At 41.5% G+C, this 17,488-nt stretch overlaps 1 protein-coding gene across 21 annotated transcripts in view; it reads left to right on the top strand.

Moving 5' to 3' along the window:
• Positions 1–17,136, top strand: part of SETD5 (SET domain containing 5) — an 83,802-nt gene extending 66,666 nt beyond the window's left edge. For 11 of the 21 annotated variants that reach the window (XM_027093818.1, XM_027093816.1, XM_027093821.1 and 8 more), the window contains 7 exons: positions 2,498–2,742; positions 5,750–5,806; positions 7,711–8,181; positions 10,777–11,075; positions 11,998–12,131; positions 12,607–12,695; positions 13,030–14,002. In XM_027093818.1, the coding sequence (XP_026949619.1) occupies positions 2,498–2,742; positions 5,750–5,806; positions 7,711–8,181; positions 10,777–11,075; positions 11,998–12,131; positions 12,607–12,695; positions 13,030–13,638 (1,904 nt within the window). In that variant the 3' untranslated portion in view covers positions 13,639–14,002. Of the gene's footprint in view, positions 1–2,497; positions 2,743–5,749; positions 5,807–7,710; positions 8,182–10,776; positions 11,076–11,997; positions 12,132–12,606; positions 12,696–13,029; positions 15,666–16,711 lie in introns of those variants that run through there. The other 10 variants (XM_027093824.1, XM_027093825.1, XM_027093823.1 and 7 more) reach the window with 5 other exon arrangements.
• The last annotated feature ends 352 nt before the right edge of the window (positions 17,137–17,488 follow it).

Raw genomic sequence — 17,488 nt, 5'->3', positions numbered from 1 at the left:
GGAATTGCCCAAACAATTTTACTAAAAAGTGTACAGAATAACATTCAGAACTAAACCCAGTATCTAGTCGGATAAATGTCATATTTCAAATCAATAGAGAAATATGATTATTCTATAATTACAAAAGAATTTGGAAGAATATGCTAGCCATTTGGCCTGTGAAAAGGATAGAACATACTAGTACCAAAACTACTATATGTTCTGAGTTGAATTCAAAAATTAAATATGGAGATAAAGGGAAAATTGGTCAGTATTTTTATTGTCTTGGGGTGGGGTGACAAAAACATGACATCAGAGGCAGAAAATAAAGGAAATGGTTGATATATTTGACTAAATAAAAATATAAAACATTGTATAGCCCAAGACTATTAATAAAATTAAAATATAATTGTAACATTTTTGTCATTGTAATGGAAGGATTTTTACTATGTATTTCTGATTGAAAATAGTAGGTTATTGTCCAGTGTGATTTAGACAGGGTGAGTAAGGACATGTCAGGAAAGAGTTCTAGATGAAAATACACCAGCATATTAACAATGAATTAATTTGTGGATATGATTTCAAGTTATGTATGTGTTTCAATATGTGGGTGTTTGTTTAGATAACCTTAGGAATTATTTGAGTAAAGGTAAAAAACCATAAAAGATAGGTTTAACCACATGAAATTTGATAGCTGTGTATGGCAAAAAGAAGAAAAATGAAACTTGAAAAAAACAATTTTGTAAATATAGTGCCGTTCATAGAAAAAAGTACGCAGATTACCACTGGCCCATAAACCTCATAAGGGCAGGTGTCAGGTCTCTTGTTGAATATATCATAATAAGTACTCAGTAAATATATTTTAAATGAATGACCTTTAAGTTGATTTTGGGGGTGGGAGAGTTCATCTGAACTTTATAACTTTTCTACAATCAGCTTTATCACTTACATAATTACCTTTAGTAGTTACAGCGTTGGACCTAGCAGTATAGCAGTCTTTTGAAAGATTCACTGTTTAAGACTCTCAAAATATATAAACCTAACTATAAGTCATGAATCACATGTTTGTTTATACCTAGGCACTTTTCAAAAGGAGAAAAGAAAAATGAGTATCTGGAACAGAAGGAAAATAGAAATATACTTCTAATCTAGGAAAAATTTTAAATTTTTATATATATGAAAGGAGAAATATGTATCTCCAGTGTTTTTTGCTTTTATTTCTTGTCTCTGCTTCAACCTCTACTGCCCTAGTTCAAGCCTCATAACTCTTTCTGTTTACTTCATTAACTCCAAATAGTTTCCCAGTGTCCATTCTTATCCTAACCATTGCTACCAGGAGAATCTTTCTCAAGCACAGCTCTGATTACTGTCCGAAAACTTTTCCTCAAAGACTTGGGGTAAATGTCACTCCTTCCACCAAGCCTTGGGGGTATAATTTAACCTAATGATTAAGAATGTAGATGGGAACCAGGTGACCTAGTCTTTCTCTCTTTATACATCAAATTCCTTATCTGTAAAGTGGGGATAATAATAGTACTGGGTTTATAGAGTTACTCAAATTACATCTGATAATTCACATAAAGCACGTAGAATAGTGCCTGGTGTGTAATAAGCACTTAAAAGCATATTTTTTTTTTTTTTACTAACATAGCAGTATGATCACCTCTGTTGAGGTTCTTAAACTTACACGTTTTATATATGTTTTCTTTTTCTTACACATTTGTAAACTCATTTAAAATAGAATACATGATAACCATTTTCCCCCACTTACCTGGTTCAGTGGTTTCCATATTGTAGGTATTTAGTAAATGAATAGCTTTAAACTGTAAACGAATAAAAATAGATTTTTCCTTTGAGAAAGTGAGACAGGTGCATTGGCCTGAGTGGTCAGTAAAATTTATAGTATATTAACTTCCTTTCAAAGTGGAACTAAGAAGTGTACAGTAGAAAGTAGGATATTCCAATCAGAAAAAGAGTACCACCCTACTTTTTGAAAATGATTGGGAGAAGTTTCTGTAGAAATGATTTCACACTTTGAAGCACTATAAAACTAAGGACTCAACAAGGATCAAGTAATCATGTGTAACTCTTTCCTACTAAAACAATATTACATAAAGAGCTGGTAAAGAATGGCAAAAATACATAAAACCTTGAAACTGAGCTCAGTAGAGGGTGATTTTAGCAAAGAGACACAGATTAGAGATGTTCAGAAATTCAGTGTGAAAAAACTAAATTTATATTTTCCACTACAAGAGATTAAATTAGCTCCAGGGATTAGTTATCAGAAGGGTCAAATTCATCTGGTGATTTTCTGGGAGGTAGAGAATTTTGAGAATTACTTTAAGTGTGACAATTAAAAAGTCTTTGGGCTTTTGGTTTGATTGCAGGAGATAACAATGGGATGAGGCAAAAGTGGAGTTACCAGCCATTGTGGGCTAGAGATTAATAATGGCTTCACTATGAAGCAGCCCTTGAGGATGTAATTTCAGACCTCTCATCCAAGCTTTGTATTTCACAGACTTGTTGAGCCCATTAAAGAAATGGAAATCTCGCTATCTGATGGAGCAGAATGTTACCAAGTTACTGCGGCCTCTTTCTCCAGTCACACCACCCCCTCCCAATCCAGGCTCAAAGAGCCCCCAGCTGACCACACCTGGCCCATCTCACCCAGAAGAGGAGTGTCGAAATGGATACAGCCTCATGTTCTCACCAGTCACGTCTCTTACTACTGCTAGTCGCTGCAATACTCCTCTGCAATTTGAGGTGATTTGGGTTTGGTTGTTGGGAGTGCTGAATATGAAAATCATTATTTGCACCTCCTCATTTCAAATACATCACTCCAAGTGTTTCTTTACCATGTTCTTCGCCCATCTTAGCAAGAGAATGGGAAACCTCAGGGTCATTGTGACCTATTACCTGGTAGCCTCTCATCTTGGCAGTCCCCATACTTCCCAAAATAGGAGTAGTGCTCCCACAGGTGACACTCATCTTATCTTTTGCATGCAATTCATCAACCTCCATTACTTTAGGTGGTAATCGTGCTAGATCTTTATCTTTACTGTATACCTTGGTTAAAATAGGCCTCTAGCTGCTTAGTAACCATTAATGACACCTGCCTGAGCGCTCAGGTTATACTGATTGGTTGTGCCTCCATTTCTAGGCCTTTAAATAAGTGAAGTGTCTGTTATTTTGCATTCTCGTGTGCCTAAGTAAACAGATTTAGAAAGCACTGAGGTATGGTTTATGGCAATTTAGGGGTTTTATTCATTCCCAGATTACTTTTCCTTCTCCTCATGTGTTAGGAATGAGAAGTAGAAAGAGCCTAGCAACATGCATTTATAAGAACCAGATTTATTACACTCGCTCTCTGGTCAGCTGTTTCAAAAAGTTACTTCTGAATTGCTTTAGTATTCAAGTTTGAGTGACGGCAGCTTTACTGAATAGAATCCGTGTGCGTGCGTTAAAAAAAAAAACTCATCTATCGCATGTTGCTTTGATTTATAATTAAATTAAACAGACACTATCTATTCCTTCTCAGAAAAATTTGTTCTGATGACTAAACACTCAGCTCTGACCCTACCTTGCACTTTTCCAGATGTGTTCTTTGATAAAGGTGAATGTTCTAATCAGTGCCATCCTACCTATTCAGTTTTTGTGAGAGCATGGAGATTAAAAAGACCTGAACCTTTAAATGACTAACTCAGAAAGAGGAAACTTAGCAACCTTGAAAGTAAGAGACAGCTGTATTCTGTACCTAAACTCGACCATATTAACTTACTTTCAGAGCAAACCTTTTTGAGAAGGCGAACAGAACCTTCTGGTTACATTTGATTTCTAGGGAAGTTACCCTTTACCAAATTCCCTGTGGCGTTCTTTTTAGTCAGATAGCAAAACAGCTGATATGGGCCTTACTAACTTTACTTGGATCTAATTGCAGTTGATTTTTCATTTAGCAGCCAAAGTTTGATGGTAAAATTTCGTGAGAGGACGTTCTCACTGGGAGGCAGTAGATTCTAGGAGTAGAATTTCATACTTTATTATAATTAATGTTTTATTATAATTAAAGGTGAAATTAGAAGGTGGGTTGCCATCTAGAACAGCCGGGTTTAGCACTCAGTGTATTTCCTACCCCTTGCAGCGTTTTGGATAACTGAAATTCTATGCAAATGTAAGGTGTTTTTATTTTCTATTTTTTTTAATCAGAGATCATTTTAGTGATGCGTAGTCTAAGCATAATGTTAGGATACCAGGAGGGAAAGAAAACATAATACATTAAGTAGCCGATCCTTTCAAAAAGTTCAGTGCATGTTTTCACTGTTTTAGTCTCATGATTTAACTAAGAAAATTTGGCCTTTTTCATCAATTCAAAAAACAGATTTCATCATCCCAACCATCTTTATCACCATTCTAATTGCTATACTCTTTCCTATATTCTAGTATGGGGAGGTGGGGAGCCTTATTTCCATCCAAGACTATGACACAAGAGAAATAGCAGAAAGGTGTCACAAGTGAAGATCAGCTTGGCTGGGGGAAGAATATTTTTGAAAGAAGGAAAGTGAGAAATGCTAAGGGAATGAGTTGAAAAGACATGTAGTAGAAGAGAGGCAAGATCATGAGGAAAGGGAAGCATCAAAAAAAAAAGTGAAAGCAACATTGGGAGGCCAAGTTTAATGAACCCCTCCTTTCCAGCAGAATAACGCTTCCTTTGTTTTCCTGCCTGGAGAGCCATACCCCACTATCCATCTCGCACATACTACCACCCCACCAAATAAAGTGAACACCAGTACCCCTGCTCTGCTAAAACAGCCTCATTTCCTGCCCCAGGATGGGCCAGCCACCCAGGCCACAGCTGTCCAGAGCCTGTGATATTAGAGGCCCTCCCCTACCTTGCCCCTGAATCCTTGTCACAGCAATCACTGTCATTCTCTGCTTTTTACCCTTCATACCTTCCCATCTGAACTTACTGCCCAGTTCCTGTTTCATACGGGAGTGCTGCCTCATGCAAAAGCCGCCCTAATGGTAGCCCTGTTTAGGACCAGAGACTGGAAGTGTACACATCTGCCGTTTTTTTTAATTTTCTTTTCTTTTTTCCCTCTATTCCTCAAAGTACAGTGGATTTTAATATCAGAAGAACTTTAGTGGTGGTGGTCAGATCCAGTTGGATTATGTTAAGAACCATCTAGCCTATGAGCTAGAGAATCCATCAATCATAACTTCTGCAACTGTCATTCAAGAGGAACTGGCCATCTTCCTAGCCCTGTCAGCCCCCAACATGCTAAGCAGTTTCCCTGGGTAATGGTGGCAGGCTTGAGTCACACAGGAGAATTGAGGAAATGTGACATTCAGAATAGGGTGTGGGGTGAAGAGAAAAGGTGCCCCTAAGCATGAGGAATGAGTGGTAGGGTGCCCCTCAATAACAAGTACTGTAGGAAATCTCTTCTAACATAGAAAGACATATACTGTAATAGTGTAAAATCTTACCAATTTAACTCTTGGTATCTGCTTGAGATGTTTACTTACAGCATGATACATAACCAGTTTATCCTTAAATGCTTTCAAAGACGCCAGGAAGCATTTTAACAAGTCATTCTGTCCATCGAGATGAATTCTGCATTTGAACATTTCCCTTGTGCCTTCTTACCCTTCTCCCTGCCCCACCCCCCAAAATTTGTGGCTAACCATCTATGCTTGCTTTTTTTTGCTTTATTTTTTGTTTGTTTTGTTTTGCTTCTTTGAGTAGATGAATAACAAGATGCTTTTCCTCCTCTAGAACATATCCTCCCCTGAGAGTTCCCCTGCGAATAGGCCCGAGTCCCTGTCACCCGAGGTAGTTATCACACCATCTCAATCACACTTGGAGGCTGAGAGTGAGTGTGCATGAGTGTGCTCCTGCCTGTGTGGGGAGGGCTGGGGGATCTGAGTGAATGGGGTGATGGGCTGGAGGGTGGCCGATTGGTCACTGTAAGTTGAATGAATCTTCCCATGTGTGCCTGTGGTTACTCAGAACTCTCAATGTAGATGGAGGAAAATGAAGTAGTTGTGTGTGTGTGTGTGTGTGTGTGTGTGTGTGTGTGTGTGGTGGGTTTGTTTTTGTTGTTTTGGGGGGGTGGGGGGGAAGGGTATGGCTGAAGAGTTTTCTTAAAGAATAGAATCTAGAAATCAAGTTTAAAGGAGCTGAAGATGCGGTGGGAACCTTGTTAAAGAAAGTCTAACAGTGTGTTTGTTAAATAAGGAAGGTTATATCAACAGTTGGTAGGAGCTGTTTTTTGATCTTTATTATCTTGGGCTGATAAAGGAGCAGCTTATATTGGAAAAGTTAGGCAGCGATTTATGCCTTATTCCCGGGTTAATCTGACAGCTGTTTAACTGGATGTTTTGAGCTTTGGTTGATAGATTAAGCAGCTTCTTTAGAAAGAGTCATGCCTCTCAGCTTAAGTCAGCCCATGGCTTCTGTGACTCAGGGCTCCATTCTGCAGTGCTTGGGAAATGGTTGCTGTACAAATGGTATCTCTTAGAATATCAAATCCTACTGCTATGGAGATGTTAAATTCAGATTTTAGTGCTAGAGTTTCTTAACTGTTAAAAGATTTGGATGAACGTAGTAATGATTAACTCCATGAATCCACATGGAGCCTTTTTCCTCTTAAAGAGAAAGTGATAGTCTCTCATAACCTTTCAGAAATTAACCCACACCCTTCCAGTAAAAAGTTAGTGCTAAAATCAGTGACAGGTGACCAAATTCTGAATCAGTAGGATTTTATAGATCAATGTGAAACTGAAGAAGATTGTATTCTAGTGTACTAGAGGTCTTCTGGGTGTTTTTTACTCTATTTTGTAAGGAATGTAAAGCTCTCCCTCAGTTGCTAAAGATTCTAAGATAGCATGATTTGGAGGCTGACATGGTGTGTCACCTGGGTTTCTGGTACTATTCTTTCTAGAGAGTTAGCTGTAGCTGACACAGTGGCAGAAAATCTTGATGTTAGGAGGTAATGATGACCAAGTAGATGGGTTTATTTTTGGTACGTTTCAGCATTTCAGATGCTCTGCAGTGATGAGCATTAGTGGTCTTGTGGTATGTTAACATACGTTAGAGGATGCAAAAAGAAGAATTGAGTGGCCAGAAAGTTTTATGAGAAATACATACTTAATAGTGAAAGTGAGTGAAGAACTGGTTGGTTGATGTCGTTAACTAATACCATTCTTCTTTCCTGAACCAGTAACTTAAATACTTGACTTTTCGTCTACTTTCTACTTTCTTTCACCCTTTTCCCTCCTCCCACCTTCCATCAATATTAGTTTAGAAATGAATAACTCCAGAAGCCAGTTATCTTAAGACACTATTCTCACCTCTGTGGCTCCATGGGGCTCAGGTAAATCCCTAATTATACTGCCAGTCCCTGAATGTAGTGCAAGGTGACTCAGCAAACCTGATGAAAGGCTAAGCAGGCAAAATAGTCACATTTGGCCAGTTATCTAATTCTGACTTTCCCAGTATTCTCCTCCAGAAAGACTTTAAAACAATTTGGGGAAGGCCAGGATTCTTTGGTAATCTGGCGTGTATACACTGGTATTACATGGGACCTTTACAGATGTTAATGGCTTTCTCTCTTCTACTTTCGTCCCTCTTACCTATTCTTATTCACCTGTGCCCCCTCACTTCCCTTCTTTTCTGCCCTTTGACTTTTTCCTTTCTCCTCTACCCCATGTCTCCGTTGATTTTTATTCTTTCAGCTTTGTCACCGAAAAGACCTGGACTTGACAAAAGTAGGCTACCTTGACTCCAACACTAACAGCTGTGCTGACAGACCTTCCCTGATAAGCTCGGGTCATTCTGACCTGGCTCCTCATCCCTCTGTCGGACCCACCTCTGAGACTGGCTTTACAAGCAGGAGTGGAGATGGACATCAGACCCTTGTGAGAAACTCGGACCAGACATTTCGGACAGAGTTTAACTTGATGTATGCCTACTCCCCATTGAACGCTATGCCTCGAGCAGATGGATTGTATCGAGGGTCTCCCCTAGTAGGGGATAGGAAGCCTTTACATTTGGATGGGGGCTATTGTTCCCCTGCAGAAGGGTTTCCCAGCAGATATGAGCATGGTTTTATGAAAGACCTCTCTCGTGGATCCATGTCACCTGGTGGCGAAAGGGCTTGTGAGGGAGTCCCATCTGCCCCACAGAACCCACCACAGAGGAAAAAGGTAAGTGTTTCACATTTTATAGGCTCTTTTGAAGAACTTTAACTGAATAATTCAACAGATATTTACTGAGTTACCACTGTGTTTTCAGCACTGTTCTCAGTGTGAGGAAAATGAAGATAAGTAAGACGGTCTCTTGGCATGTCTAGTGAAAGACTGTTTTAATATAATTTGATGAGTGTTGTAAATGTTAAGCAAATTCAAATGCCTACCATGTATGTGCCATACACGTGGCTAGGCAATTCAAAGGATAAAGCAGTGAAAAAGAATAATGCTACTTACATGTTTTATATAGTACTTTTCATGTTCTAGGCACTGTTAAGCTCTTCTTATGCATTTAACCTCACAATAATCCTGTAAGATGGGTAATTTCCCATTTTGTAGATGATGAAACTAAGGCAAGTTGAGTAACTTGCCATGGTCACACAGCTAGTATATGGAAGAGCCAGGACACTACCCAGGTCTGATTCCAGATTGCATGCTCTTATTGCCACCATGCTATATTGCCTCCTAGGTTCCGCCCTAAGGGAGCTTATAGCAAGTCAGACTGAGCTTAGCAGATAATTGTACTAATGATGAGAAAGGAGTTGTTCAGATGTGATGAGAACAACTTAACAGGAAATCTGACCAAGTCGGATATGTGGAGGGTACTTGAGAACAAACAAGAGGTTCATAGCCAAGTTTGAGGGGTGGTAGAGTGCAAGGTGACAGGTCACTGATTTGTCTGATCTCAAAACAGGAAGTAGGAATCAATCAGCCAACAAATTGAGGGGGTGAAAATCTTACAGAAGAGAGAGCAGAACAAGTAACTGTGACACTCCATTGAGTGGGCAGCAGGGATGTGATGTGGTTGCAGTTGAATGTTGCTATGGTGGCAGGTGAATAGTGGGGATAGTCAGGAGGAGAATACAGAGGTGGGCAGGGCCAGGTCGCAGAGATCTGGTTTGGGGCTTGACTTGTAGGTGATGCCTGATCTATAAATTACAAAGCCAAACGTGTGCTTTTTTTATGTCAGTGGTTTTCAACTAAGGGCATTTGGAAATGCATAGGAGTATTTTGAGTTGTCACAGCAACTTCCATTTACTGGTCAGAGCTAGAGGTGTTTAATGTTGTGTGTGTGACAGTCTCACATAATTGCAAAATGTCTGTGGTACTCTTGTTCAAATGTAGCCTAGTGGCTTTTTGTCTTTGCATTACAGTGAAATACGTTAACAGAATTTATTATTAACCCCTTTCCATGATTGTCTATAGAAAATGCATACACAAAATTGTCTTAATTTGTGTTTTCATTATATTTTACATTTGAACAGATAAATGAGAGCCCTAAGTGGATAAAAGAAGGAGGAAACACTGGCAGATAATTTGTAACAAAATAGCATTGCGGGGAAAATTCCCTGGTGGTCCGGTGGTTAGGACACCGTGCTTTCACTACGGATCGAACCCTGGTTGGGGAACAAAGATCCCACATGCTGCGATGCGCAGCCAAAAAAAAAAAAAGCACTGGGTCTGGAATACTGTTGCATCAACAGCACTGACTAGCAGGAACAAAAGTGGAAACAGTCTTTGGATTTCTGGTTTCATTTATTATGTGCAAAAGTGATTGAAATCATGGTTTCATTTATTATGTGCAAAAGTGATTGAAATCATGCCGTCTTTGAAATTATGACCTGTTATTTCAGAAATATTGTGGAGCACCTGCTATCAACCAAGTTCTGCACTGTATGTTAAAGATAAAAAGCCAAATAAATTTGGTCTTTGCCCTTGTAGAACATGACAGTTTACAAGCATACAAGACATTGTAATAGGTCGACAGGCAGTGTAAGCACAGTGTGCTGTAACAGCAGAGAGGAGGTGTACTAGGCAGGGCAGGGAGGAGGGGTTTGTTGTGGCAGTCAGGAAAGAATAAGGCAGAGGAATGGCAGATCGAGAAGTTTCCAAGTACAGGCTTTCTAGAGCTGGCTTGCTGAAATATAAACAGGAAATCATTTCCTTTCTCCTTTTACACTAGTTTCTCTATGTGTAAAACAGTAACAGTAATAAATCCCTGGATATATCTTGAAAATTTGAGCACATTTAAAAACCCTGAAGCATTGGCTTTTTCTTTTTGTTTGTGTGTGTGTGTGTGTGTGTGTTGTTTTGTTTTGTTTTTAAACGACTAACTAGAGATTTCTGGGGAGTGAGGAAGAGCTATCAGAATCACCTAGGAGACTTTTTCAAACTACACAGACTCCCAGCTCTTCACCTTCCCTTTTCTGGGTGCTACCATTGTTCCAAATAGCTATGATAGCACACTTTTGTTGAAGGGAACTGTAATCTCACAGGTTTTTCTGAAGGCAGAATAAAGGTTGAGGTCTACTGGTGAATACCATTTTTCAAAAATGCCATCTCCTAGTGTATTCTCTTTTCCTTACCAGTTTCTGACTGATTTAAATAAGTAGCTGTGCTCAGGTCTCTCTCACATTGGAAAAAGTCACCTGTTGGTGCCTGCTTTGTTTGCATGGCTTGCTAGCAGTTTACTAGGATTCCATCTTCTTTCCCCATTGCTAGTGATCCACTAATGATGTCTAGCTAGGGTCCTATTTCTTTTTTCCTTCCTAGGTATCCCTGCTGGAGTACCGCAAACGGAAACAGGAAGCCAAGGAAAATTCTGCTGGTGGGGGAGGTGACTCTACACAGAGCAAAAGCAAGTCTGCAGGAGCTGGGCAAGGCAGCAGTAACTCACTTTCTGACACTGGTGCCCATGGTGTGCAGGGATCCTCAGCCCGAACCCCATCTTCCCCTCACAAAAAGTTCTCCCCATCTCATTCCTCTATGTCTCATTTGGAGGCCGTAAGCCCATCGGATTCCAGGGGCACTTCATCTCACTGCAGACCTCAAGAGAGTATCAGCAGTAGGTGGTAAGTTTATGTTTGATGCTTTAATGATTAAATTCAGGAGGGAAGTAAACATCTAGGCTCTTTACCTAAGATGTACGGAAACACTTATCTGAGAAAGCCAGCCAACAGTGCTATCTACCCTATTCAGCTGATTTAATAGTATCAGCCACAATCCACCAGCCCTACAGAAGCAAAGAATTGCCACCGAGCCTGCAAAACAACATGTTGGATGGCATATAGCTGTGGACACAGTGGAGTTATTTTTTTTGCTGGGCACTAACACTGCCTCTTCTATTTTCTCATTTCGTGTGAAAGGTAAGTCAGGATTTGAGCTCAGTTCCCCTTAAATTAACAACAGATATCTCAGTTCCACACGGCTAGAATATGCAGAGAGATGTGACACGTTCTGAAAGGATTTGTCTGGTTTAGGGGACAACGCAAATAAATAATACTAATGTCAAGTACTGAGTATCAAATGAGTGAAATAAAGAATGAGGCATTTTAGGGATCTTGAACTGAAGAAATGAGGTCTGAGAAAGGAGAGACATGGCTCAAGGGAGTAATGTTCATTCATCTGTGAAACAAACTGCTACCACATGCCAGTCACATGAGCTCACAGAAGAGAGAATTAGCATTTCAAGATGGAGGTTAAAAGAAGTAAACAGCTTCAAATCCCCCTTTTCCTTAATTGCTATTTTTCTTTAGAAGTGTTTATTCTTAAGTGCCTGACATAGTTTGAGGCAGAGAAAATACCTTGTTTTAAATTGGTCCTGAAGAAAATAACGTTTAAAAAGAGGGTGTTCTAAAAATAAATAAATAAATAAATAAAAGAGGGTGTTCTAAGAGAAAACGTTGTACAGTTTTTTGTCAGAGCTTTGTTTGTTCCAGACTCTTATCTCTAAAGTCCTGTGGCATAAACCTCCACACCCTATTGCCTTCACAGGATGGTTCCCACATCAGTAGAACGACTCCGAGAAGGAGGGAGCATCCCCAAGGTCCTCCGAAGCAGTGTGAGGGTGGCCCAAAAAGGAGAGCCTTCTCCCACGTGGGAGAGTAACATCACAGAAAAAGACTCAGGTGAGCCTATGGCCTTCTGCCAACCAGGTACAGGGACACGAGCCAGGCTCTACACAATGCACACCAAATGCTGGGCTGAGGTGAGTCCATTTCTTATGCAGTTGGGCTCCCCTGTATGCAGAGTTCCAGCTCAGTCTTGCTTTCACTCTTTTGGGCTACAGCATTCTTAAGATCTAGCATTGCTTGCTCTTTGTCTGCTCTTTTTTCCCAAAGGATACCTTTATGTAACTCATCTCTCCAAAGCCCTGGGAATCACCTTGATGAAGGATGAAGAGAAAAAAGGAGACAGAAATCAGATCAGGCATTTAAAACACCCCATAATTAACCGCTCCTTTTGCCCTTCTGGCATGCTGCACTCACCTGATTTGTCAGAAAGAGAGCGGCATGGGTTGGTGCTGGCATTGGTGACTTGAATGAACAATGGCTCTCTCACACTTATTCTAAGAAAATAAGTTGATTTTGTATTACCTTCCAGACCCTGCAGATGGTGAAGGCCCAGAGACACTGAGCTCAGCACTCTCTAAAGGAGCAGCCGTTTACAGCCCTTCCAGATACAGCTACCAGGTGAGACAAGAAAGTGCTCATCTCTGGGCATAAGAATGTGTTCTGGGTTCCAAATGTTTTGTGATCCTGGCCATCCTTTGCAGTTGAGATGCCGTCTTTGCATATAGTTTCAGCAGCTTTGGAAATAAGTCATCATCTGCTCACCTTCAGGTAATAAATCATGCCAGAAAAATTAAGTGACCAAAGACAGCCATTTTACTGTCCTTGGTATCCTAAAAAGAACAAATGTTTAAGAAGATGAAGAAAAAGTAGGATATTTTAAATATTCACAAGCCTAAATGGCTTAAATAGGGACTTTTTCACCTCCTTATGTTTTCCTCCCAACTCTTTCTAGCTCCTGCAGTGTGATAGTCCACGGACAGAATCACAAAGCCTCCTTCAACAGAGTTCCTCCCCCTTTAGAGGACATCCCACCCAGTCTCCGGGATACAGTTATCGAACTACTGCACTGAGACCTGGGAACCCCCCTTCTCATGGTTCTTCAGAATCCTCCCTCTCTTCCACGTCCTATTCCAGCCCTGCCCACCCTGTGTCCACAGACTCGTTGGCCCCATTTACGGGGACACCAGGGTATTATAGCAGCCAGCCACATTCTGGAAACAGCACCGGCAGCAGTCTTCCAAGGAGGAGCTGCCCTTCTAGTGCTGCTAGCCCTACCCCGCAGGGCCCCTCAGACTCGCCGACCTCAGACTCGGTTTCCCAGTCCAGCACAGGAACTCTGAGTTCCACCTCCTTTCCTCAGAACTCTAGGTCGTCATTGCCATCAGACTTCCGGACTATCAGTCTGCCCAGTGCTGGGCAGTCAGCTGCCTACCAGGCCTCCAGGGTATCTGCGGTTTCCAATTCACAGCACTACCCACATCGAGGGAGTGGGGGTGTGCACCAGTACCGGCTCCAGCCACTGCAGGGGTCAGGGGTCAAGACTCAGACAGGACTTTCCTAGGGCTTCTGGATTTGGGCAAACAGAACTTGAATGAGCCCATAGCTGCTTCCTTCCAGCTGCCTCTGGAACCTAGGCCGAGCATATTGCTGGGGGAGGGGGTACAAGGTGCCAGAGGATTGGGTCTGGTCAACAAGAAACAAGACTTGTGGTCGTGACTGGCTCTGGCCTTGGAGAAAGATGTAAATCTTGTCTGAAGCAGAGACTATAAAGAAGTTTCTCCCTGCTGTTAAGGGTACATTGTTGACAAGCAAATGGTGTTTCGGTTAGTAATGGTTCTAAGTGCAATGAGTTGTGTTGAAGCCTCCGTCTCCCATCCTTGCCTGTATCCTGTAGTCACTTGTGCAGTGAGGACATCTTTTTAAATCAAAAAAAAAAAAAGTTTTCAAAGGAAAAAATGGTGAGAAGAGCAAATCTCAAAGCCCCAAGCCATCTGAGTAGTGTTAGGGTTTTATGCACTTAAGAAAAAAGGTAGGTATATAAGACAACCATTCCAAAAGCAGTTATCTGGCCAAGATGTGTCCATCCAAGAATATTCCTTACCTTTGTCTTAGAAACACCAAGAAAGAGGCGGGGATAGTGAAGCTTGGAGTGTGCTTTGACTGAGGGGTGCCTGGATCTCTGAGGAAGAGCTCATGGTCAACTCTTGATTATTCAGGAGCAGACTGTCCTAGTAGATTGTCTGAGCCCCCAGCTGGTACCATCCCGCTCCCCTTCCCCAAGCTATTTCACAGCTCAGTAATCTATGAAGTAAGTAGGCAAAGAAAAGAGATATAACTGAGATGGGCCAATTGCATTGCTACTTATCAGCTTTTGGCAATAAATTTGATTAGGAAGGGTCCCAGGTGGTTAGGGAATTCTTTGAATTTTATTTTTTCTACTCCCAATTAATCAGGAGTTGACGATCCCCTGAGTAGGACTGCCTCCATGATTGGGGAGCATGCACTCGTGACTGCAGGGTAAGAGTGGAAAGATACATTTGTGGAATGGCACCGACAGGGCTGTGATTGTGTGTGGCATGTCCCACGTTTCTTTGGGAGATGCTTATTTGAGAGTGGCCCAGGTGAGAGTGTTATAAAGCCACCCACATACCTAATAACACTGTTCTGGATGAGAGATGAGAGCAGACTGGCTTCTCCCCATCAGTGCATTGTGCCTGTTGTACACCCCTGCAGGAGCCCTGGAGCCAGCCAGGTGGGGTACACAATCTTTTTAAATTCCATACGGTTGCCAGCTTATTTCTTTCACTTGTTTACTGTAATATCCGGCGTGTTTTTATTTATCTAATTTTGTATTCAGTTATAACCATGGTAGGGGTAGCAGATATCTGACAGGTGTAATCCCTGGTGCTGCAGTGGACCTTACTTCTTTCTTTTGGACAAGATAATACTGTGAGTCTCCCTCCTTCCTTCCCTCCAGTTTGTTTTCTCCTTTTTTCCCTCAGCCTCTTACATCCCCTTTCTTTCTACCCTCTCCTACAACTATCATATGCACAGTCTTCTCTCTTTGTGTGTGACTGTTACAAAATTTCACTTTTTCAAAATTGAAATCAGGTGTTTGCTCAAATGAGGGGAGATTTTTTTTTTAATGCTGAGACTTCAGCAGAATACTTTTCTTTTTGTTTCCCCCACAAACCCATCAGTCTGGGAGAGCGTTGGGAGTGGAAATCATGTTGCCTGGGATGCTGGTTTCTTTGTATATTATATAAAACGTATGTAAATGTCTCTCCATTTGGGCTGGGGTTTGCATTCTCCCCTTGGCTTTTGACTGAGGGGAGAGGCCAGCGGGCAGGCGGCCCTCACCCTGCCTGGCACGTGCAGAGACCCCAGCCACTCTGTGTGGGCAGGGTGCTGTCAAGACCAGACCTCGGGGGGGGGGGGGGGGGGGGGGGGGGGGGGGGGGGGGGGGGGACTCTTGGAAGGGAAGAAGTATCACTTCTTTCTCAAGTGGAGTGTTTACACCTTGCTGTAACATTTGAACTTTCACAAGAGATGTAATAATTTTGATAATAAAATTCTTAACCATAATAATCATAAGTTGAGAACTTCTTTGTCCAGTTCTGTGACCTTGGCTTGCCTGGTTTTCCTAACGCTGTCCTTACTTGAAGAGAGCAAAGATGGACCCACATTCAGGAGACTGTGCTCTTGGTGTTGTTTTGTCCATAATGGGGTCAGGAATACAGACTGATCTTCCTTCACCATTTTATGATTAAGATCAGGCTATAATCCTTTACTAAACAGCTACTGAGTGCTAGGCTATATGTAAGGTGCTGGGAATATGAAGATAAGACAGCCTCCTTCTCTATTACTAGGTACGTTGCTTTCGATGTGATATAAATATTAGAAGCTGAACTGTATTAAAGAAATAAGCAAGTGCACCTTGTATACAACTTCACAGTTAACCAGGCTCTTCCATTATGTCATTGGTTGTCTCATTCATCCTTAGAATATGTTAAGGTAGGTATATTATTCCCATTCTATAATTTTTTATTAGTTTCAGAGGATATAATGTGTCCAAGATTTCTCTCTTCTAAATGGCAGGCTCCAACTGACAGTATTGGAAATTTTGCAGTTTACCCAGGAAACAAAAAGAGATAGCTAGAGATGCTTTGAAACTGACTAGAAATCACTCAACTAGCAGGAAAAGTATATCATACCAGTTCTTGCCTTAAAAAGCAGTCTGGGCTTTTTAGCCTTCAGGCATCATTTTGATGGTGCATGGTTCTCTGTTTACTAAAGGTCACCCTGAAGAAAAAAATGCACTATTGTCCAAATGGAGTAGGCCATTTACTTTGAAACTACACTGATTATCAGTTCATCAGCACAGCCTTCATACCTGCTATGAGGCTCAGAGACAGAAAGGTTCCTGTGCTGAAGATGAATAAAGGAAACAGCTTGGAGAAAAAGCATAGTTATTGAAGGAGATGGTGTTCCTCTATAACTTTTCCCTGCTCCTACACTCAAAACTTACTCTGAGATACAAAACCTTGGGCAACTTTATAGGAAAATTACACATACCCATGAGCCTCAAAACACCAATAGCCACAAGACCTTCATGGTATCACGTTCTGTTCCAGAGGAAGCAATGGTGTGTCTGATGGGTCTCAGAACTCCAAACGAGCACTCACTTGGAAGTTCAGCGAGCCAATTTGAGAACAACAGTCAAACTAGAAGGGATTTGCAGTGCGGGCAAAGGTGCTTGGGTAAGTCTGAAGGGGCTGGAGCAGTCTGGGCCCAAGACAATTCTAAACAGCAAAGCTCCCAGGACAGAGCTCCACACTGAAAAGAAACTCCTGATAGAATCCAAATTGAGCAGGAGAGGTGGAGGATCACATTAAATAAAGTATTTTGAATGAGTGAAACTAGGATTGTGCATAAAAGTGTTAAATAACTTACCTTGTTCTTTAACTCCTGAGAGAAACAAGTTGGTCATAGGTTGTTCTGCTGGGGCTTCCCTGGTGGCGCAGTGCTTAAAGATCCGCCTGCCAGCGCAGGGGACATGGGTTCAAGCCCTGGTCCGGGAAGATCCCACATGCCGCAGAGCAACTAAGCTCGTGTGCCGTAACTACTAAGCCTGTGCTCCAGAGCCCAGGAGCCACAACTACTGAGCCCACGTGCCACAACTACTGAAGCCCACTCACCTAGAGCCCATGCTCCACAACAAGAAAAGCCACCGCAATGAGAAGCCTATGCACCGCAACGAAGAGTAGCCCCTGCTCGCTGCAACTAGAGAAAGCCCACACACAGCAATGAAGACCCAACACAGCCAAAAATAATATAAATAAATAAATATGTAAAAAAATTAATTGTTCTGCTGAATGTCAACTGCTATTGTTTGCACAGTCCATATTTTA

Source organism: Aethalodelphis obliquidens, unplaced genomic scaffold (assembly GCF_003676395.1).
Source record: "Aethalodelphis obliquidens isolate GAN/ISIS:26980383/991018 unplaced genomic scaffold, ASM367639v1 scaffold86, whole genome shotgun sequence".
Lineage (NCBI taxonomy): Eukaryota > Metazoa > Chordata > Mammalia > Artiodactyla > Delphinidae > Aethalodelphis > Aethalodelphis obliquidens.
The sequence above is the reverse complement of the archived record's forward strand: the minus strand, read 5'-3'. Positions and strand labels throughout refer to the sequence as shown.